General features: G+C 35.5%; 1 protein-coding gene across 7 annotated transcripts in view; it reads left to right on the forward strand.

Annotated features, from left to right (window-relative positions):
• Positions 1 to 22,013, forward strand: part of DNAH8 (dynein axonemal heavy chain 8) — a 304,884-nt gene that overhangs the window by 58,489 nt on the left and 224,382 nt on the right. For 5 of the 7 annotated variants that reach the window (XM_036217561.1, XM_036217568.1, XM_036217555.1 and 2 more), the window contains 7 exons: positions 922 to 1,021; positions 1,579 to 1,698; positions 3,044 to 3,179; positions 6,092 to 6,279; positions 10,451 to 10,531; positions 10,932 to 11,048; positions 11,832 to 11,951. In XM_036217561.1, coding sequence (XP_036073454.1) covers positions 922 to 1,021; positions 1,579 to 1,698; positions 3,044 to 3,179; positions 6,092 to 6,279; positions 10,451 to 10,531; positions 10,932 to 11,048; positions 11,832 to 11,951 — 862 coding nt within the window. The remainder of the gene's footprint in view (positions 1 to 921; positions 1,022 to 1,578; positions 1,699 to 3,043; positions 3,180 to 6,091; positions 6,280 to 10,450; positions 10,532 to 10,931; positions 11,049 to 11,831; positions 11,952 to 22,013) is intronic. The other 2 variants (XM_036217559.1, XM_036217573.1) reach the window with 2 other exon arrangements.

The raw sequence follows: 22,013 nt of genomic DNA on the forward strand, positions 1-22,013 counted from the left end.
AATTATCTAAGAGTAGCAGATCTCCAAACTTTCCATTTTTTCTCCTGAGAGCTCCTGCAGCTTCCTTTCCCTCTATTCCTCACAACCGTACTCCCCTAAAGGGAAGGAAAACTAGATTTGGGGGATAAATTCAGGGAGGGCTCATGACTCATGTTAGGGACCTTTTGGGAACTCTCTCCTGAGAGGGAGTAGATCTGGCCATGGACCCACGTTTGCTATGGTTCCATGTCTCTCTAATGATGGATAATACCAATGAGACCTTACCTTATAAAACCATCGTAAGAGTCAAAACAGACAAAATGATTTTGATGAGTGACAATACTGTACAGACAGATGGCAGGTACTGTTTTCTTGGTGATTTCTTTTTCTACCTCTGCCTTTTTTTTTTTTTTAACCCTATAGTATACTGGTGTTACTTCACTTTATTATTAGAACTTTCTGGTTCTAGTACTTACGGTGTAGCACTTAGTCTCTCAGTGAAAGTGATATTTGGCTGACAGAATTATTATTATTATGGCTATTTGGAACCATAGGAGCATTAATATTGGCAGAGGGGTAGTCAGTGTGCTCCCCTCCATCTTTGCTAAGTGAGCTCCCTAATTCATCTTTTCAATCTCAGTTTAAATGTCACTTTCTCAGGGAAGTCTTTCTCGACTCCCCACATTTGGCTGGGTTACCCATTATATGTATTTCTGGTACCCCTGTAATTTAAATAATTATTTATGTAACTCTTGACCAATATCTCCCTTTACCGTAAGGTAACTGTAGGCTCCAAGAAGGCTAGAACCGCACCTGTCCTAGGAATTGTATGAAGTCTGATATGAATATTTGTTATATGAGTAAATGAGTGGATTTTTAGGATTGCAGCAATTCTTAAGTATGTTTTTCATTTACTTTTTATTCACCTTCAATTACTTTCAGATTCCAAAAGTTGAACATTCCCTGTCTTCAATCGGAAATAAATCACACAATTGAACGTATTCTTCATTGTTATGTGGCTGAACTTGAAGCTATTAAGAAGGCAAGCATCACGTTTATGAATAGAATGGTACTTTAGTACAAAAAGAAATGTATTCTGAGAGCATTTTCATCAATATCCTGTGTCAAGCTTTTCAGGAGCAATCCCTTCACTGCTAAGTCCCTCTGATGCTCCCCTCTCTATATGGGAAGGTGCTGACAGTGTGTGTCACTGAACAGCCTGATTTATAACCCTGTGCTCTTAAGAACTCTTTGTGCAACAGCATTTATGCATTTAAGTTAATACTTTTGTGTATAGACTATTATAACAAATATAATGTAGCAATGTGCTTCCTCTTTTGAATACCTCCTTAAAATTTGGAATAAAAGGCAGAAAAATATACATGTAATAGGAAATAAGGGTTAAGAGACGATTAAGTGTCATATATTGTAAACATCATAGTTTCTGAACCTCTGAAGTGTATTTTATGTATTTACTGTTTACCTCCCTGGTATAAGACATAGGAATAAAGGTGAAACATCAGTACAGATACAGCTTTATATTTTTGTCTTTTCCATTGTATTAAATTTCAAACATTAATACCAGATCTTTAATTGCAGCTTTATCATTCTCAAAAAGATGATCCCCCTCTGGCTCGCAACATGCCCCCAGTAGCAGGAAAAATACTTTGGGTGAGGCAGCTCTATCGCCGGATAAGTGAGCCCATCAACTATTTCTTTGTAAGCCAATGGTTACATTTCCAATTTATGGATTATACTGGTTTTTAATATAAGAAATATATTTTTAAAAAATAAGTATATTTTTAATATTCGTGTACAAGAAAGTAGTTAGAGCTCATTTTACTAGGTGAAGAAACATCACTTTATAAATATGCTTGAGAGACACTAAGCCAATTCTTTCATGTTTGGTAGATAAGCCTGTTTAATTACAGTTATTTCTAAGGGGGTGAATCTTATAACTTCATGACTTTTAATAATAGAGGACACTTTGTAAAAGCTCTTTAAAAATAATCGTTTTGAAAACAATAAAGTATAGGCCAAGTGCTAAAGCTTACCTCTATGTAGACAGATAGGTCACTGATATATATTATTGAAGGTGAAGATACCCTCAGAGAGTCTATTCCTGTATGAAGAACTGAGACCTAGAGCAGGTAATAATAAAGTACGTTTATCCTCTGTGTCCTTAAGAGGATTAGATTTCTGAAAAACACCAGGATACTCTTAGACCCTGTTTGCATTCTGAAATTGCCAGTTTGTCTTCTCTTTGGGTTTTTTTGTTTTGTTTTGTTTTGACTTTGCTTTTTTTTTTTTTTTTTTTTTTTTTTAAGACAGAGTGCCAAAGTAGAGATGGTTTGCTTGTGGTGTGTCTTAAGCCTAAATACAGGAAACAAAACAAAACAAAACAAAACACTACCAAACAACAGTCTTGCAAGTGACATTTTTACTTATGCATTAAATATTAAGTTTTTATAGTTTCTGTTTGGCTCCTATCATTTTACTATTCTCGATATTAAGAAAAAAGTTAAAACACTGACCTTAGGCAAAAGCCAGGATGGGGATTCAATTGCTGATGGACTCTATAGTGGCAGAGCAGGGAGTGCCCTGTTTTTGACATATGTGAATCACAATATAAAAGATTTGATTTCTACATAAAGAAATTTAATATAGGGTTACTTTTTTTTTCTTTTTTGGTGCTGGAATTTAGGATTTTGCCCTGATAGTCCACAGTTCATGGAAAATCAGTCCACTGTATCCCGTTCAGAAAAGTAGAGACAGAACAGAGAGCTGGCAGCAGCGACTCTCAATGCCTGGGGCTGGCAGCAAGGCTAGAGACCTTTCTTTTTCAACCTTTTGTTTCCTTTACCAATCTTCCCTTTCTTCTGATAATGTTTCCCTGTGACCCTCTCTAGCTTGTATAGCTCCCTCATTTCTGTTTTACTATGAGGCAAAATCTAAATGGTTATTTAATGTCATTTTAAATATAAACAGCTTTCTGATTTTGACATGAAAACAAACAACAGTCTTTTAAAAATAAATCTTTCTTTTTTCCTGAAAAAAAAACCAGAAAAACTCAGAAATTTTGTCAAGTGTGGAAGGCAAAGCTGTCATTCGTCAGTATAACAAAATTTCCTATGTTCTGGTGGAATTCGAGGTGGTGTATCACACAGCATGGGTCAGAGAGATCTCGCAGTTACAATATGGTGTGTATAAGACTGTGCAAACTTATGTTAGGTGATTTTGAATGAGTTCATGATCTGGAGAAGTTTTTACATCTCTCTTACATAATCTTATGATGGTTAAATTTAGAGATTTGGGGATGATACAGTTATTTATGTCTTTATAGTTAGTAATGATATTCTGATATTATAAGCAAAAATTGTCATGACCTTAAAGTTGATTTACTTAGATTATGAGTTCCTCCTGAAAAACAGTATTTAAAAGTAAATATCAAGACTCTTTATAGATATTTCTTCATAAAATTAGGAAAGTTTTCATGTTTAGTTTTATCATATTATAGATTGAAATCTCAGTCCCAATCAGGGGAGAAAGAATTGCAGCTGGTCTTCCTCCCTTTCTCCCTCCCTCCCTTCTTCCTTCTTACCTTCCCTTCATTCCTCCCTTTCTTTTTTTCTTTTTCTATAACCGAATTTAACTTCAATTTTGAGCTTCAATAAAGTAAGAGTATCAGGGCTACGTTTAAGTACCTGTGAGGGATGCTGAGGAGTTGAGCAGAGTTAAGTGTGAAGTGGGGGATGGATGATTCTAAGCCATTATCCAGCTATTCTGGCCTCATCTGGGGTGTTGTGATTGTGTGAGCTCAATCGCTGGTCATGCTTTGTCTCACCTTAACCTTAAGCTCTTAGCCATAACCTTGGTGGAACCCTGACTATGTCCCTTGGTAGAAAGGTTTCTCCCTCCCACCTCAGAATTGCTGACAAAAACAAATTCTGTGGTTGGGTCACTGGGAGTGAGTGAAGGGCCCCTCCTGCTTCTGCCTCTTGGTTCCAGACCCATATATTTCAGCTACTGGGGACACAACACTAAATACAGGCCATTGATTCACTGTATTCCTTCGCCCTGGAGGACAGGGCCCCAACCCTGCAGGGTGTCCTCCCCAATTGGCACCTTAGTTAACTTTTAATAGGCCACTTCTGTCAGGCCAGCTGTTTCTGGATATTACAAATGGTGGGACCCTATGGATCCCAATGAAGGCCTGCTAATGGAGCAACATTATCAAAGGAGCATCAAAAGAAGCTTAAATTCACATTATGGAAAATGGCAAAAGAGAATTTGTAACAACTGACACATGGAGCTCCTACAATATCATGCACTTTTCTACTCTTTATTTTGTCCTGGTTTTTCCTTTTACTTGGATATGTTTAATACTAAGTTATCTGTCTCATAAAGCCCTTCTTTATTCTTCCTGGCAGAAAATAATGTCCTCCTCTTCTAGAATCATCCACACACTTTATCTGCAGTTCTTTCTCATAACACTTATTGCTTTATAGACCTGTCTTATCTCCTCTATACATTCCAAGGATACTCTCTATGTTATATTTTTCTATTCTTTAAATAAGTCATAACTAACATTTATATAGTGCGTACTGTGTGCCAGGTTTTGTCTGAGCACTTTACATGTACAACTTCCTTTAATCCTTATGGCAACCCTATGAGCAACTATTATTATCCTCATCTTACAGATGAGGAAATTGAGGCACTGAGAAGTTAAATGACTTGCCCAAGATCATCACACTTGGAAGTGGCAGGGCCAGGATTCAAATCTGCCTTACATGTGAACACAGGCTAGTGGGAATGAATTGCTCTGAACGACTTCTTGTTGTTATAGTGATGAGACAAAATTAAACTATACAGGAATTTAGAATAATAATTGGGGACCTAGTATTGGACTCTTTTAGTTGCTTGCTGCATAAATTATCTCTGATGATGATTTACCCAGGATAAATGTTCACTCAGTACTGGAACATACTTCCTGGCTATCATTATTGTTTGCGGTCTTGCTGTCTTTTTAAGAGAGCTCAGTACAGCCTTATGGAAGGCAGATTTCATTAAATAAACATTCAAAGGTTATTTTGGAGGTTACTTGGGAGGATAAATTATTTCTAGCCCAATTTTAAAAAGATTATAAATGAATTGGGTGTAATTTTATGTTGAAATCTTCATGGAACCAGCATCATTAGGAGCCATATAAGGAATTTTTTTTCTGATGAGTAAAAGTCTGCCAACTTCAAAGGAATATACAGACTATTTTATTTTACTAGAAATTTGATGCAGCCATATTCTGTGCAGTAATGTGAATACACTTGGGAAATTCTCATGTTAGTAGTGTTTGTTAATATAAGATATAATTCAAGCAAGCACATACTCGTCTGTGTGTTGTTATTATGCCTCTAGAGGTAATTCATGTTAAGATAACATAATCTAAGCCTACTCAGCATGAACCATTTGGATTATGTGTTTAAATTTATAATAAAAACCATGTCTGAAAATGCCTATTTGTATTAATGCTGTCATGTAATAGTTTAAATATTGTGTAAAAAAATCTTCCTCTGCATTCCAGGAGTTCACAGTGCAATGGTGTTTAATCAATATATCTTACCGATATTGAGCCTAGTTATCAGAAATTCAGGATGGAGATTTCATTCAGATAAACCTCTTTAAAGAAGCTAGTTCGGGGTTAGGCATAGAAAAGGGTTCGAAATCTATGAGGTGTTTCATACTTTGTAGTTGTACACATCTTTCAGTTCTCTCCCAGGGGTTAAATCACTATCTATAAAAATAAACTAACATTGTATTACACAGCTCTCTTAGACCCACTCAGGAAAGTGTTGCAGCTCATATCACAAAGGCTTTCCATTCTTGATCCATTTTTCTCTCTCTTGATCATAAAATGGCCTGATAGACCCTCCATTTATTTATAAAGTTTTCAGTACTGACCATGTGTCAGATGCTGTGCCTTAGAACCTGGGATATCTAAAACTATTGTTTTGCCCCTAAGAAGTCAGTGATCCAGTGGGGAAGACAGGCATGTGAACAGGGCTGGAAGCAGTAAAGAAATCCAGTATAACTAATGCCAACAATCATTTCTTTGTAGCTTTACAAGCCACACTTTTTGTGCGACATCCAGAATCAGGAAAGTTGTTGGTTAATTTTGATCCCAAAATTCTGGAAGTTGTTCGGGAAACTAAGTGCATGATAAAAATGAAGCTGGATGTGCCAGAACAGGCAAGGAGATTGCTAAAATTAGAAAGTAAATTGAAGGCAGACAAATTGTATTTGCAAGTAAGATATATTTTTAAATTATTTTCATAGTTTTTAATTTTTTTTTTGAGAAGAAACTGCTGTAGTTGTGCTAATGTGGCATTTAGGAGAAGTTATGTTGAGTCTTTCATTTCAGCTTTATTGAGATATAATTGACAAATAAAATTATAAGATATTTAAAGTGTACATTGTGTGATTCGATATACATATATATTGTAAAAAGATTCCTCCCACTTAATTAATTAACACATTCGTCACTTTACCTATGTGTGTATACATATGTGCTTTTTTGTGAGAACATTTAGGTTCTACTTTCTAAGCAGATTTCAACTATACAACACAGTGTCATGAACTACAGCCACCATGTTATATATTAGATCGTCAGACCTTATTCATCCCATACCTAAAACATTGTACCCTTTTACCAACCTCTTCCTATTTCCACTCCCACCCCTCACCCCCCTGGTCCTGGTCCCTGGCAACCAGTTTTCCACTCTATTTCTATGAATTCAGCTTTTTTATATTCCACATATAAGTTATATTGTACACTATTTGTCTTTCTCTGTCTGACTTATTTCACCTAGCATAATGCCCTCGAGGTCCCTACATGTTGTTGCAAATGTGAGGATGTCCTTCTTTCTCGTGATTGAGTAATATATCATTGTGTATGTGTGTATATATGTGCACACACATATATATGTGTGTGTGTATATATACACATATGGTATATGTGTGTTTATATATATGTGTGTGTGTATATATGTGTGTGTATCCTTCTTTATACATTCATCCACTGACACTTAGATTGTTTCCATATCTTGGTTATTGTGAATAATGCTGCAATGAAGATGGAGTGCAGATATCTCTTTGAGATTCTGATTTCATTTTCTCTAGATATATTCTCAAAAGTGAGATTGCTGGATCATATGGTAGTTCTATTTTTAGTTTTTCGAGGAAACTCCATGCTGTTTTGCATAGTGGTTGCATCAATTTACATTCCTAGCAATAGTGCACAGGGTTCTCTTTTCTCCATATCCTTGCCAACGCTCATTATTTCTTATCTTTTTGATAATAATCATTCTAACAGGTGTGAGGTGATATCTCATTGTGATTTTGATTTGCATTTTCATGATGATTAGTAATGTTGAACACCTGTTGGCCATTTGTATGTCTTCTTTAGAAAATGTCTATTCAGTTCTCTGCCCATGTGTTAATCAACTTTTTTTTTTTTTGCTTCAGAGTTGTGTGAGTTCTTTATATATTATAGATATGAACCCCTTATCAGATATATGATTTGCAAATATTTTCTCCCATTTCATAGGTTGCCTTGTCATTTTGTTGTTGGTTTTCTTTACTGTGCAGAAACTTTTTAGTTAGATGTAATCCTACTTATTTATTTTTTCTTTTGTTGTTTGTACTTGTGGTGTTAAATCTAAAAAATCATTGCCATGTCAAGGAACTTACTCCTTATGTTTTCTCCTAGGAGTTTTACAGTTTCAGTTCTTAAATTTAAGTGTTTAGTCTATTTCAAGTTGATTTTTGTATATGGTATAAGGTAAGTGTCCAATTTCATTATTTAGCATGTGTCTATCCAGTTACCTCCACACTATTTATTGAAGAGACTATTCTTTCCCCATTGTTTATTTTTGGCTCCTTCATATAATCTTGCTCCTTTGTAAATTAATTGACCATATGTGTGTAGGTTTATTTCTGAGCTCTCTTTCCTGTTCCATTGTTGATTCTTGACACTATTGAAATACTGATGTGCAAACAAAAGGAAAGAGTGAAGTTGGAAAGCAGAAGATGAAAAGTTTATCACAAATCAGATTTGGACTTCTGAATAATGACAATGATGAATAGCAAGTTTTAAAAAATATTCTTAATATTATAATTTTATAGGTCAAGTACATTTTAAATTTATAATATATTTAATCCCAATACTAATAGGATATAAATTAATAAGGTAGAATGACTATAAAATGACATGAGTGGAAAACGATTCTTCAACATCGTGGGGTAATATGGAGGAACCAAAAAAATGATTGGAGTATTAGAATAGAGATTCTCAAAACATACTTATCACTGATGCCACACTCGTTTTTTTGAATCAAAATCAATGTACACACAATCAGAATTAATAAGCTTTTCTGTCTTCTTTTAGATTTTTTAGAGATGAAGTGTAATGATCAATTTATAATCATTTTGTAATTTATTGCACTGTGTGATAGGAGATGTGGATTCAAGTTATTCCCACCTCAAATTAATAATATTAAATTGTTTCAATGTTTACTTATGAGTTTCAAAGTCATTAATTCCATTCCTCCTTTTCTGTTACTTGGAGTTAAACTTTTATGTATACTTGACACTTGGTAAAAGACTTCAACTTTCATAATACCATCCAATACTAACTAAATTCTATAAGATGCAATGCAAGTGATATTAACCTTAATTTATAACAGCACTTTGACAGTCAATTCTCCAAAGTCATAACTAGCCAGTATGAAAATCTAAAGCTTTTGATACTGAAGCCAAAGTTTCCACAATGCCAACACTCCTCTGAGTTTTTTAAATATATCAATTAAATACTATTTTGGCAAGAGCTAAAATTGTTAAACTCTTAGAAAAAGGCATATGCATAAATTTTCATGATCTTGAATTATGCAAAGATTTCTTAGATATGACACTAAAAACACAAGGGACAAAAGAAAAAGTAATATGAGTTCTTTATTTATTTTGGACACAAGCCCCTTATTGAAGCTATCATTTGCAAATACCTTCTTCCATTCAGTTGGTTGCCTTTGTACTTTGTTGATGGTTTCTTTCACTGTACAGAAACCTTTTAGTTTGATGTAGTCCCATTCATTTATTTTTCTTTTACTTCCCTTGCCTTTGTGGTCTAGTTCACAAGAACTTCCCTGAGACCAAAGTCCATAAGTTTAGTACCTATGTTTTCTTCCATGTATTTCATCATTCGAGGTTCTATGTTTAACTATTTAATTAATTTTGAGTTAATTTTTGGGTATGGCTTCGGCAGTCTAGTTTCATTCTTTTGCATGACCTTCCAATTTCCCCAACACCATTTACCGAACAGGCTTTTCTTTTCTCCATTGTATGTTTTTGGATCCTGTCAAAAATTAGTTGTCCATATATGTGTGGGTTTATTTCTGGCATCTCAGTTCTGTTCCATTGGTCTTTGTGTCTATTGTCCTGTCAATACCATACTGTTTTGATTACTGTAGCTTTCTAATATAATTTGAAGTCAGAGAATGTAATATCTCCAGCTTTGTTCTTTTTTCTCAGGACTGCTTTGACTTTTCAGGATCTTATGTGGTTCTAGATAAATTTGATAGTTTTTTTTGTTCTATTTCTTTGAAAAATGTCATTGGGATTGTGATGGGGATTGCATTAAATCTGTATACAACTCGACAACAAAAGGAAAACAAATAATCCAATTAAAAATAAACAGAAGACCTGAACAGACACTTCTCCCAAAATGACATGCAAATAGCCAACAGATATATGAAAAGAAGCTCAACTTCACTAGCTATATGGTAAATGCAAATCAGAACCACAGTGAGATACCACCTGACACCCGTGAGAATGGCTATTATTAATAACAAATCTTAATAATGTGTGCTATAACATCTTAATAACAAGTGTTGGAGAGGATATAGTAGAAAGGTAAATTGGTACAGCCACTGTGGTAAATAATATGGAAATACCTAAAAAAATTAAGACTAGAGCTACCATATGATCTAGCAATCCCTCTTCTGGGTATCTACCCCTCAAATTGAAAATATTTATTCATGAAGACATATGTAGTTTCATGTTCATAACAGCATTATTTATAGTGGCCAAGACAAGGCAACAGAAGACAAGGAATAGAAAAAGGAAAAATGTATGATAGGCCTCATGAAAAGATAATTAAACTACAATAGCATAAATATAGAAAGATAATTAAATAATAAATATTAAAGGTACAAAACTAGAAAGCTTTATTGATTCACTGTTTAAAGGAGATGCTCAGATAACTTAAAGGTGAGGAAGAAATATATTGTTAGTATAAATTTAAATGAGCACCTTCCATCTTGGCAGGACTATGAGGAAAAGGTATAATGAAACTGTAATATGAATCGAAATATGACTGTTGCTTTAAAATTAAAGTAAAACATGCCATTTTGACTTTTAATAGGGTCTTCTGCAGTATTATGATGAGTTATGTCAGGAGGTGCCTACTGTGTTTGTCAATCTGATGACCCCTAAAATGAAAAAGGTGAGTAATAATGAAGGTTTATATTGATTTCCTTGTTGTCTAAAATTAAATTATGGTTCTATAGATTATGGATTTTAGAACACCTATTCTTGCCTAAATCCTCTATCTTAGTCCAACTTTATAGCTCTATTATTCCTACAGAATGATTCCTTGTTTAAGTGTTGTTGTCTCTGAAAAACATCTAAATCTAAATAATGAGCACTTTCTAAGAATTTATGATTGCTTTGTGGGCAGCCAAAGATGATTTTAAAGACAAAAAGTCACCTTTGCTAGGTATAATGGAGGGAAACTCTAATTAAGGATAATGACCTGTAATGTTTTCAGGTAATAAAAGAAAGCCTTTTTCATAAATGCAGATGCTCCTGTTCAAAATAGAAACATATATTTTTACTTTTTCTAGGTGGAATCTGTGTTGAGACAAGGGCTTACAATATTAACATGGTCATCTTTAACACTAGAAAGTTTCTTTCAAGAAGTTGACTCAGTTTTGAATATGTTCAATCAACTTTTAAAGAAGGTATACAGATACATTTTTAAAAACAACTAAAAGGACATCCATTAAGTTAAAAAAAAAACCCTTTATGTTTCTTATGTTTCTTTAATTGCTTTGGGTCCTTTTCATTTACAATCACCTTGCCTTTGATATGTTAAAATGTTGGTTCATCTCCACAGTATAGTTTAGAAAATGGGTAATTGTAGACTGTGGAAGATGGCAGAATAGAGTGATTAAGTGTTAATGCATCTGATATTAATTAAATGAAGCAGCCATCTAATTGCAGACTGTCTACTGGCTTGTGACATGTTCGCTGTTTAGAACGTGCATATCTTTTTAGTCTGTCCGTGCTAGTCTGTCTATGGTGGCAACATGTTGTAATAGATAAAATTCAGAGACTTAGGAGTTAGATAAACCTAGGTATGATTCTCTGCCTTTCATTAGCTATATGTTCCTCCCTAGGTTACTTTATTTCTTTAAGCTTTGATTTCTTTAGCTGTAAAACAGGAATAGTAACAGTTCATGGGCTGGAATGAAGATTACACAAAATAACACATAAGAGATTATGGCACACGTTGTTGCCGTAACCTCATACGTTAGTTATGTCATATGTTAGTTCCATGTCGAGCTTTCTTTTGCCTTTTGCAGGTGTACTCCTAAAAATTTCCACCAAATTATTATTGGTTCTGGGTACAAGTTTCCAGATATTTAGATATTTCCAGATATAATTTAGCCCTCTAAATTACTTTATAACTCAAGTACATTTTGGATGAAAATGTACTTCCACAGTTTCTTTTTTGTTGATAGATCAGTGACTTGTGTGAAATGCATATTGATACAGTTCTAAAGGAGATAGCCAAAACTGTGTTAATTTCTCTGCCTGAAAGTGGAGCCACAAAAGTAGAAGACATGTTGACGCTCAATGAGGTACGCGTTTATGTATTATGTTTCAATCGTAGAAACACTGGCTCATAAACATAACATGTGAATTTACAGTCTAAAAGTGGGAACATGTGTCAGTAGCATTTAGATATTCTAGCTTTTTTTGAACATCCTCAGTTTTAAAGATTTTCAAGTTTTCAACAGCTCAAGCCGATGGACACACCCTAGACATGTCCTCAATCTTGTGCTGGAGTTCCTTGGGGTTCCATGAGTGGCTCACTGCTCTTCTTCCTCTGTGCACATTCCTAGGGCAATATTATCTATTCTCATGGTTTTAACCACCCACAGACTTGCCCTTTACGTCACCTTGAAGTCCAGGAGTCATTTGCAATCCCTTTCTCATTCGCATTTCCTAAATCCAGTGAGTGTCAAGGTTTAGCCAGGTTTTACTTCTTACTCAGATTTTGCTTTAATTGCCTCTTCTTTTCCATACCTACTACCCTCTTCTTAAGTCAGGGTCTTAAGGCTCATTTTGAGTTTAGCAATCAATGCTGTGGTCCAACCGGTCTCTCTGTCTCCATGTTTGGCCCCATCATATCCATCCTCCACGTTGCCACCAAATCCAATTGTGAAACTCCTCAGCTTAAATCATTCAATATCTGGTCCCTACAGGACAAAACCGAGCCTTCTCAGCATCACATTATATTGAAGTTACTCGAATATCTAGCTATCCTGCATTGGCTTGAAAGCACAAAGACAGGAACCCTATCTAATCATTTTCGAGGCTTGGCACATTTATAAAGTCTCTCTCAAAAGCACTCACTATATGTCTTGAACTGAGCTCTTTTTTTCTCTCTTGCCTGCCTTTTACTTCAGCTACACCCACCCTGCTAGTTTAGGTCACCTTGCTAGTATCCTTTTCAAGAGAGCCAAAGGTGACTCCATCTCAAGGAGTCCAGTCTGGCCTATGAAAAACAGGTGCCTTTCCCCCTCTTTCTATGGAAATGCAGCTTCTTCCCAGGACACCTCCTCCTGTCTTTAGGGGTTATGGTGCCCAGCCAGCTCTTCTCTTCTGTTACGCATGGGTCATCCCTGCCATCCCCAAATTCTAGAGGACATGTGAAAGGATCTCTGAGTAGTTCCTACATGTATTTCTACCAAGTCTCTACCAGGCTTCCCTCTGTAACCTCGAGGTGGACAGTGGGCTAAGGGTTGCTTCCCCTGCTACCTTTTAAGAACTGCCTTCTTCATAATGTATAGGCGTTAAAAGCATTTGTTCTCAGCATTGGGGGCCTTGGTTATAACAGAGACAACACTAAATGCCCCATTTTAACATCCAGTTCTTGGAGCATGTAAATTTAAAATGATTATATCTTTCTGTCCATTTGTTCCTTTTGTCATTATTAAGCTTTTTTATCTTTGAGGCCTATTTTGTTTGATATTAATATAGTTGCACCAGCTTTTTTAGATTATTATTTTTTAGATATATATCTCTTCTCTGTTATTTTCAACCTTTCTTGATGCTTCTATTTTAGATTTTGTCTTATAAAGAATATTTAGGTGGATTTTGTTTTTAATCTACTCTGAAAAATCTATTTTTAAACAATTGGTAATTTTAGTGTACTTACGTTTATTCTATTAATATATTTGAATATAATTCTCTCTACCTTTTTTGTGAATTTACTTACCTATCTTTAGAAGTTATTTTTTATTATTTTTCAAAGATGTGTGGTCTTTTTATATAGTCTTGTTCCTTTCTCATGTTTTTTTTAATTCTATTTTTTATAGAATTTAAAAATATATTTAAAATATATTTCGTAACAACTATGTTATCTGAAATAATTGGAGGGTCTATTTCTGCTCTTTGCTTTTTCTGCCAGCTCTTGCTCAGTGTGGCTTGTTTCTGTTTTTAATATTCTGGATTGTGACTGATGCACATGTGTCCATTTGGTTGAGAACCTGTCCCTTTTTATTTGCTCCTGTGTGGGGCCTAGGAGTTTTATGGACTCAGAATAACTTTGTGTTAGTTTCCCAGAGGGCAGAGCTGCCAAAACTAAAAGGTAGTATAAACTCAAGTCCTAAATCTATGTGAGTGTAAGCCAGTGGTTGTAAATTCCCAAGAGAGAATTTGTCCCTTCTCCTCAGAGCCTCAACCAGGATAGCTAACTTTCCTTTTAGTTTACCCTTCCCTTGAGAGTGTAACCATTGATTTTCCTGATATTAAGTGGGAGAAGGAGATGGGTAGGTCTCAGTTCCTGCCTCCTACACTCGTGAGGAATCCAAGGCCTTATTTGGTGTTTTGGTTATGGGGGGAGAAAAAGGTTCCCGTAGAAACTGTGGTTGCAGCTTACTTTTCATTTTAGACCCACATCTTTTTTTTTTTTTAATTAGTTTCAAGCATACGGTGCATTGGTTAGATATTTATGTAGCTTATAAAAAGATTCTTATTATTTCTCTTTCTAAAATTAAGATGTGTATACAGCAAATTGTGCAAATCATACATGCACCATTCAGTGAATGTTTACATATGACATATCATTATAATCATCTCCAAGATAAATGTGTAAAATATTTTCTTTAGCACAAATGATTCTCGTGTGCTTCATTTAGTGCAACAAACACCCCTCTCCTTGAATTCTGTCATTGTATATTAGTTTTGTCTGTTTTTGAACTTCATATAAATGGAATCATGTAGCATATATTCTTCACGTCTGGATTGTTTTGTTCATTGTTACATCTGTGTGATTCATCTATGTCATTGTTATTTCATTCTCATTGCTGAATAGTATTCTATTGTATGAATTTATTATAATCTACTTATCCATTGTACTGTCAAGGGTATTTGGATGGTTTATGGCTCTTTTGATTATACACTGAAAGAATTCTTGTACATTTTTTTTTTGTAGACTTGAATATCTTTGTAGACTTACCTATCTTTAGAAGTTATTTTTTATTATTTTTCAAAGATGTGTGGTCTTTTTATATAGTCTTGTTCCTTTCTCATGTTTTTTTTTAAAATTCTATTTTTTATAGAATTTAAAAATATATTTAAAATATATTTCGTAACAACTATGTTATCTGAAGTAATTGGAGGGTTTTTGGTGGGTATATGCCAGAAGTGAAATTGCTTGGGTCATTGGTTATGAATATATTTAGCTTCCACAGAAACTGTCTTTAATTTTGAGTTGGACTGTGTGAATTAGGAGCCAAACAGGTTCACACATTGCATTTGATCGATATGTCTCTTAAGTTTCTTTTTATTGTCCCCCTACTTTTTTTGCTTGAAACCTTTTTTTTTTTATTGTGGCAAAATATACATAACAAAATTTACCATTTTAACCATTTAAAAAAATAAATTTCAGTGTGAAAACATATGTACAATATTGTGTAACCATCACCATTATCTATTTCCAGAACTTTTTCACCATCCCAAACTGAAACTCAGTATGCCTTAAACAAAAACTGCCCAAACTCTCTTCCCCCCACTCCAGTAACACCTGTATTCTACTTTATGTCTCTATAAATTAGCCTATTCTACATACCTCATTTAAGTGGAATCATACTTGTGAAGTATTAGTCCTTTCGTGTCTGGCATATTTCACTTAGCATATTGTTTTCAAGTTCATCCATATCGTAGCGTGATCAAAACTTCATTCTTTATTATGTCTGAGTGACTTTCCATAGTATGTATGCACCACATTTTGTTTATCCATGCATCTGTGGATGGACATCGGTGTTGTCATCTTTTAGCTGTTGCGAATAATGCTACTATGAGCATTGGTGTGCAATTAATTACCTGTGTGAGTTCCTGTTTCCAGTTCTTTTTAGTATATACCTAGAAGTGGAATCGCTGGGCCATATGGCAATTTATGTTAAACTTTTTAAGGAAAAGTTTAATGAGAATAGTTTTTTCCACAGAGGCTTCACTGTTTTACATTCCCACCAGCAATACAGGAGTGTTCCATTTTCTCTACATGCTTGCCAATACTTGTTATTTTTCATTTCTGATTTTTTGTTTATTTCTATAGATGCCATCCTAATGGGTGTGAAGTGCTATTTCAATGTGGTTTTGATTTGTATTTTCCTAATAACTACTGAAATTGAGCATCTTTTCATGTGGTTATTGGTCATTTGTGTATTTTCTTTGGAGAAATGTCTTCGAGTTTTTGCCATCTTCCTTTTTTAATGCTTTTTATTTAATTTCATTTGTCCTGTAGAATTTTCCATGTTCACATTTTGCTGATTGCATCCTAGTAGTATGATTTAAAATGTTAACATATTCCTCTATCCCTTGAATTTCCTGTAAATTAATTAGAATCAAAGGCTTAATTCAGTTCATGTTCAATTTATTTTGATTTTTCTGACAGAATGGTTCACAGGTGACACTATTTTTTTCCTACTGAATCACATCAGGAGGTGCACAATGTCACATAGTTTCCCTATTAGTGATAGATATTAAGATTGATTGGTGGGCTCAGATGTAGTCAGCTTTATGCATCATTGTAAAGTTTCACACCAACTTTTCACCTAGAAGTTTTCTAAAGGTTTTAGCAGCCTTTGATTATTGTTGCCTGGAATTGTTATTTCATTGGAGGTTGCAAAATGTTGATTTAAAAAATTTTAGCATTTATGGATAAAACATTTTTATAAAGAAGAAATTTTCCTCATGAACTGGTTAGTAACTCTGAAATAGCATTTGAATAGAAAAGCCAGGTTCAATGCTCCAATTTCCCTTTTATGTACCAGTTTTCAGAAAATGTAGGAAGAGGGAAATTCCTATGTTAAAAGGAAGGAGTTGTCTCAGCCTATTCTAAAATAATCGTCAAGTTTAAAATTTTTTAAATATTGTGAATTTATGGACTATTATTTTTTGAGAGATTCAACCTATTTTTGAAGTTTAAATTTTCTCATCTTTGTCCAGTGGAATCCTTAAGGCTGACTTCTGTGTTTTCGATAAGAATCCAGTAGCTTTTGAATGCTTCATTACTTTCTGGAGCTATATAATATCTTAGGCTCTCTTATATATTCCTCACCCTAGACCTGGGACCACCCATTGCTCCAGTGAGCCCATTCCTTTCAGGGATAGCAGTGGTGAATGGTATTTGGTGAGCACAACTGGGCGTCTGTTTTTAACTTTTAGTTATTTCTGCACCTCTAAGTAATGTACTTGGGGTACTGTTTCTTGAGTTGGAAATTTACAAATTCTTTTCTTCCTGCTTTAATAAGTAAGCATTTGACCCCATCCTCTATTATTCTTCCTTTGTCTTCTCAATACAGTTATAAAATTATTTTTAGTTAAATAGTAGCTGTAAATAGCAAGACCTTATTATGCCTATATAAATATTAGCCAATGCAGAAACATGTAGTATACATGTAATATATCTTATACAACTTTTTATTTTTCATGGGATTTCTAATTGCCTTTTCATATTTTCTTTCAAAAACACTATTATATCAGAGTTCCATTTTCTTCCCACCCCAAGAGACCTCCCTTCAAAGCCTTTTGAATCCCTGTTTCAATCTGGGTTGATTATTTTCCTAGTCAGATGCAAAATTGTTAATGCAGCACTCTGCTCCTTTTCCTTAATTCCATGTTACTCTAGGACAGAGAGCCCTTGGAATGCCGTATTGGTCTTTTCTCAGCAATTAAAATTTTCCAACAAAGGCTCCTGTTTCCTGCCCAGGGGCAAGGGATAATTTTCTGCCTGTCCTTTTCTTTTTGCTCATCCTAGAATCTGACTATATGCACGTCATACCAGATCTTACTTGTAAACAAACAGCATACGAAGGAGTAGGGAAATTTCTACGTCTATTTCCTTCCTTTTGTCTCATTTACAAAGAAAACTACCTTATATTGGTATGTACCTAAAACTGTTATGACACTATCAACTGCTCAGTGGGGGAAATTTATACTACCAGAGAAAATTTGTTTTTAACACACGAATAACTTTTATATGCATGGAAAGAGAAACAGGTCAAACAAAATTGGGATAGATTAAGGGTGACCAAGTGTAAATGTGGTGGCATGCAAGAGACACTGTTATTAGATAAGTGGTAAGTCTCAAAGCTTACCACTTGTAAATCAAGATACATGAGGTGGAGTTTGAAGCGTGCTTTTGCCAATAGATATGTCCCAGTCACTTGCAGCAGAGGGATCTAACGTCTGGTTACAGTGGGCTGTCTTCCCACAAATCTGTCATCAGGCAGCCATTATAGTGAAGGCAGAATAAGATTTGTAATGTCAGGAAAAGTCAAGGAGCAGTCTTGGCAGAAGTCAGTTTTGGAAACATGCCACACATAATGTTAATTTGGGAGGAAGAGGTTCGTTAGGGCCAAGCAGTGGTTTCAGATTATATTTGGGAGCCTGGGCTATTTGCAGTCAGTGTATTGTTCCTTGGTGTGGAACGTCTAAGCAAGGTTTAGGACAGATTAATTAATTATTAAAAAGCTGTTGTCCATCAGCTTCAGATTGGACTTTCTGTTCTATGATGCTGGGACTCTGCAAACTGTATCCTTGGTGAGCTGGCTTGGCCGATAGTGATGCTAGAAGGAGGGTGGAGAGAGAGAAGAGACTTGTTCGTTCCTGTTTTGCCTTCTGTTCCTGACACGGTCGCATGGGCAACAGTTCTTTACCTTGACAGCAGCAGTTAGTCCGAGGCTCGAGCTTTCCTCCTGCCTTTACAGAACCAACCTCTTGTGCCCCTCAGACATAGTAACACCATGAGGTTGTCTCTGAGCTCCTAAGGCGGCAATGCCGGGCAGCTACCTCCATTTCCAGCTCTACGTTCTAATAACTGCATCCTCCCGTTGCTTCCCCAGGCTCCCCAGGTGGTAGCTACTTTCTGCAGTTACCATCTCTCTGTGATCTCAGTGTCCCCTTTTGCCGTTTTGGTCCTTTAACAGTTGTTTAACCAACTCTTTATATTAAATTCTCTCATCGTGTTAGTTAAGATAGCTGATGTGGCATCTGTTTTCCTGACTGGACCCTGACTGACATATCTGTATCTGGGTACACACAGACACACACACACACACACACACACACACACACACACACACAGAAATGTTAAGATCCAAGCTATGATAGGAGAATGCTGGTAAATAACATTAAAGGGTATTAAAAATTATATCAATAAAATCAACCTGGCTCTATAGAGGCAGAAAGTAGGTAAACTGTTGCAAGGACCATGGAGATGGGGAAATGGGGAGCGACTAGGGATGTGGGGATTTTGGGGGGGATGATGAAAATGTTCTGGAATTAGATAGTAGTCATGATTGCACAAGTCTGTGAAAATACTAAAAACCAATGAATTGCACACTTTATAAGGGCACATTTTGTGGCATAGGAAATATATCTCAATTTTTAAAAATATGAAAGAAGCCCAAAAAATCAATTTTACAGTCTTCCAGTATATATCCCTGCACTGCCCCTCAGTATTTCTGTCTGTTCTTCACTAGGTTTTATGAATGGTCTTAATTATCTAGAGCTAGTTAGTCCTCTCGAGAAGAGATGGAGTCCTTAACAGGAAAGGATGCTTTACCTCATGTAGTCTCAACTGGTAGTGGCATGGTATAGAGGAAGTTTTTGCAGTGGCATTATTTTGCCGCTTGTTGAAGAGAAGATGGCTGGGCCATTGGGTTGACAGCTGACACAGGAAATTTCTCTGCAGTAGTAATACCTACATCTAAGTTTTTTGTCCTTTGCATTTTTGGCAGTATGAGTTTTCATGATTATTCAGTATGATCCAATTCAGCAAGGATCAAATATAAGGTTTTTTTGCAGGTGTTCTTTGGTTAGGGTTTAGGCACTAGGATGGAGTTTGGGATATTGAGTGTAGGACAGTACCAGTGAAGACCCCAGCAAAGTGAGATACCTTGGGAGTCCCAAGGGTAGAAGTCATTGCCACTGCTAGGACTGAGGGGACCAGGGGAAGAAATAGTGCTGTTAGGACTCAGTAAAAGCTGGAGCCAAGTAGAAGGGCTCATCCTGTAGGAGCTGAATCTGTGAACAGTCTCTATCAGAGATGCAGCCTCCAAGCAAGAAAGGAGTAGGGAAGAAACACCCCCACTTCTCTCTCCTCCTGCTCTTCTAGCTTTTGCTGTGCTTCCCATTGGGTCAGACCCATCTGGTAATCTTAGAATAAGTGAGACCCAGGGGCCAGCTTCCCTCTGCACACAGCAGGGCATAGAGAAGCTGAGCATGGGCTGGTAGAAAGCAAATGCAGAATAACCAACACCTGGGGTGCTTGGCAAAATGACTTTGACAGAGGTTCAGGGATTATTTATAGTTTTCTAAATTAAAGTCACGTAAATAATTTTCACAGTCAGAGCTCTTGGTACATTATTGACGGCTTCTGCATCCATCTCTTCCTTCCTCCTGGTTCCATGGAGAAAGTACCCACCTCTTTAAAAAATCTAGGTTCTCCAAATGGTTTCTAGATCCTGTGCCATCTTGCCTTCTTGCCAGCCTTGCTCCACCCAGCTTTCCCACTCTCTTCAAAGTCCATCTTTGTCCTCTCCACTGGACCCCTCCCACCAGCAGCAGCAGCAGTCTAATATGTTCTCACCTTTTCCAACAAACGAAAACCTTTCTTCATTTTCTATCACTTCTCATTCACAACCAAGCTTCTCCAAATTCTCACACATGCTGCCTTTACTTTCCTATTTCTCATTTTCCATCTCCATTTTCTTTCCCCAATTTCTGGTTCAAATTATTGCTAGCACTAATAGTTATTTTTTTAAACAATTTTTTAAAACAATTTTACTGAGATATAATTTATATACCATACAATTCACCCATTTAAAGTATACAATTCAGTGGTTTTAATATATTCACAGAGTTGTACAAACCATCACCAAAATTTTAGAAACATTTCATCACCCCTAAAGAAATCCCATACTCATTAGCAATCACTCCCCATTTCCTCTCAACCCTCCTAGCCTTAGGCAACCATTAATCTGTTTTCTGCCTTTATATATTTACCTATTCTGAAAATTTTATGTGAATGGAATAATGTAATATGTGATATTTTATGACTGGCTCTTTTTACTTAGCACCATATTTTTAAAGTTTATTCATATTGTCTGTTTTATTAGTGCTTTTTTCTTTTTGTTGCTGAATAAGAATTCATTGTATGGATATACCCCATTTTGGTTATCTATTTATTAGTTGATAGAGGTTTGGGTTGTTTCTGCTTTTTGTCCATTACAGATAATGCTGTTGTGCACATAAATGTACACGTTTTTGTGAAGACACGTTTTCATTTCTCATGAATGTATACCTAGGAATGGAATTGCTAGGTCATATGTTGACTCTATGTTTAAGCTTTTGAAAAGCTGTTGGACTGTTTTTCCAAAGCAGCTGCATTATTTTACATTTCCACCAGCTGTGTACGAGGATTCCAATTTCTCCACATCCTTGTCAACACTTATTATTCGTCTTCTTTATTATAGCCATCCTGGTGGATGTGAAGTGGTATCTCACCTGGTGGGTGTGAAGAGGTTTTGCTTTACATTTCCCTAATGGCTAGTGATGTTAAGTACTTTTTTCATGTGCTTATTAACCTTTTGTATACTTTCCTTCAAAAATGTCTATTCAGACCCTTTGCTTTTTTAAGTTGTATTATTTGTCTTTTTTTTTTATTGAGTTGTAATTATTCTTTATATGTTCTAGATACTAGTCCTTTATCAGATATGATTTGCAGTTTTTTTCACCTATTCTTTGGGTTGTCTTTTCACTTTTCATGATGGTGTCCTTTGAAGCCCCAAAGTTTTTAATTTTGATGATGTCCAGTTTATCTTCTTTTTCTTTTGTTGCTCCATTTTTGGCGTCACATCTAAGAAAATTTTGCCTAATCCAAGATTATGAAGATCTACGCCTATGTTTTCTTTTAAAAGTTTTATAGATTTACCTCTCACATTTAGGTCTATGATCATTTTGAGTTAGTTTTTATGTATGGTATGAAGAAAAACTCAGTTTAATTATTTCGCAAGTAGATATTCAGTTGTCCCACCACCAATTGTCAATTCCCATTAACTTTATTTTTATATGCTATTGGAAACATATGGAAAAATTCATGGGGTATCCTCTCATTCTTGTGGGCATAT

This window comes from Rousettus aegyptiacus, unplaced genomic scaffold (assembly GCF_014176215.1).
Source record: "Rousettus aegyptiacus isolate mRouAeg1 unplaced genomic scaffold, mRouAeg1.p scaffold_m13_p_1, whole genome shotgun sequence".
In the NCBI taxonomy this organism is placed as follows: domain Eukaryota; kingdom Metazoa; phylum Chordata; class Mammalia; order Chiroptera; family Pteropodidae; genus Rousettus; species Rousettus aegyptiacus.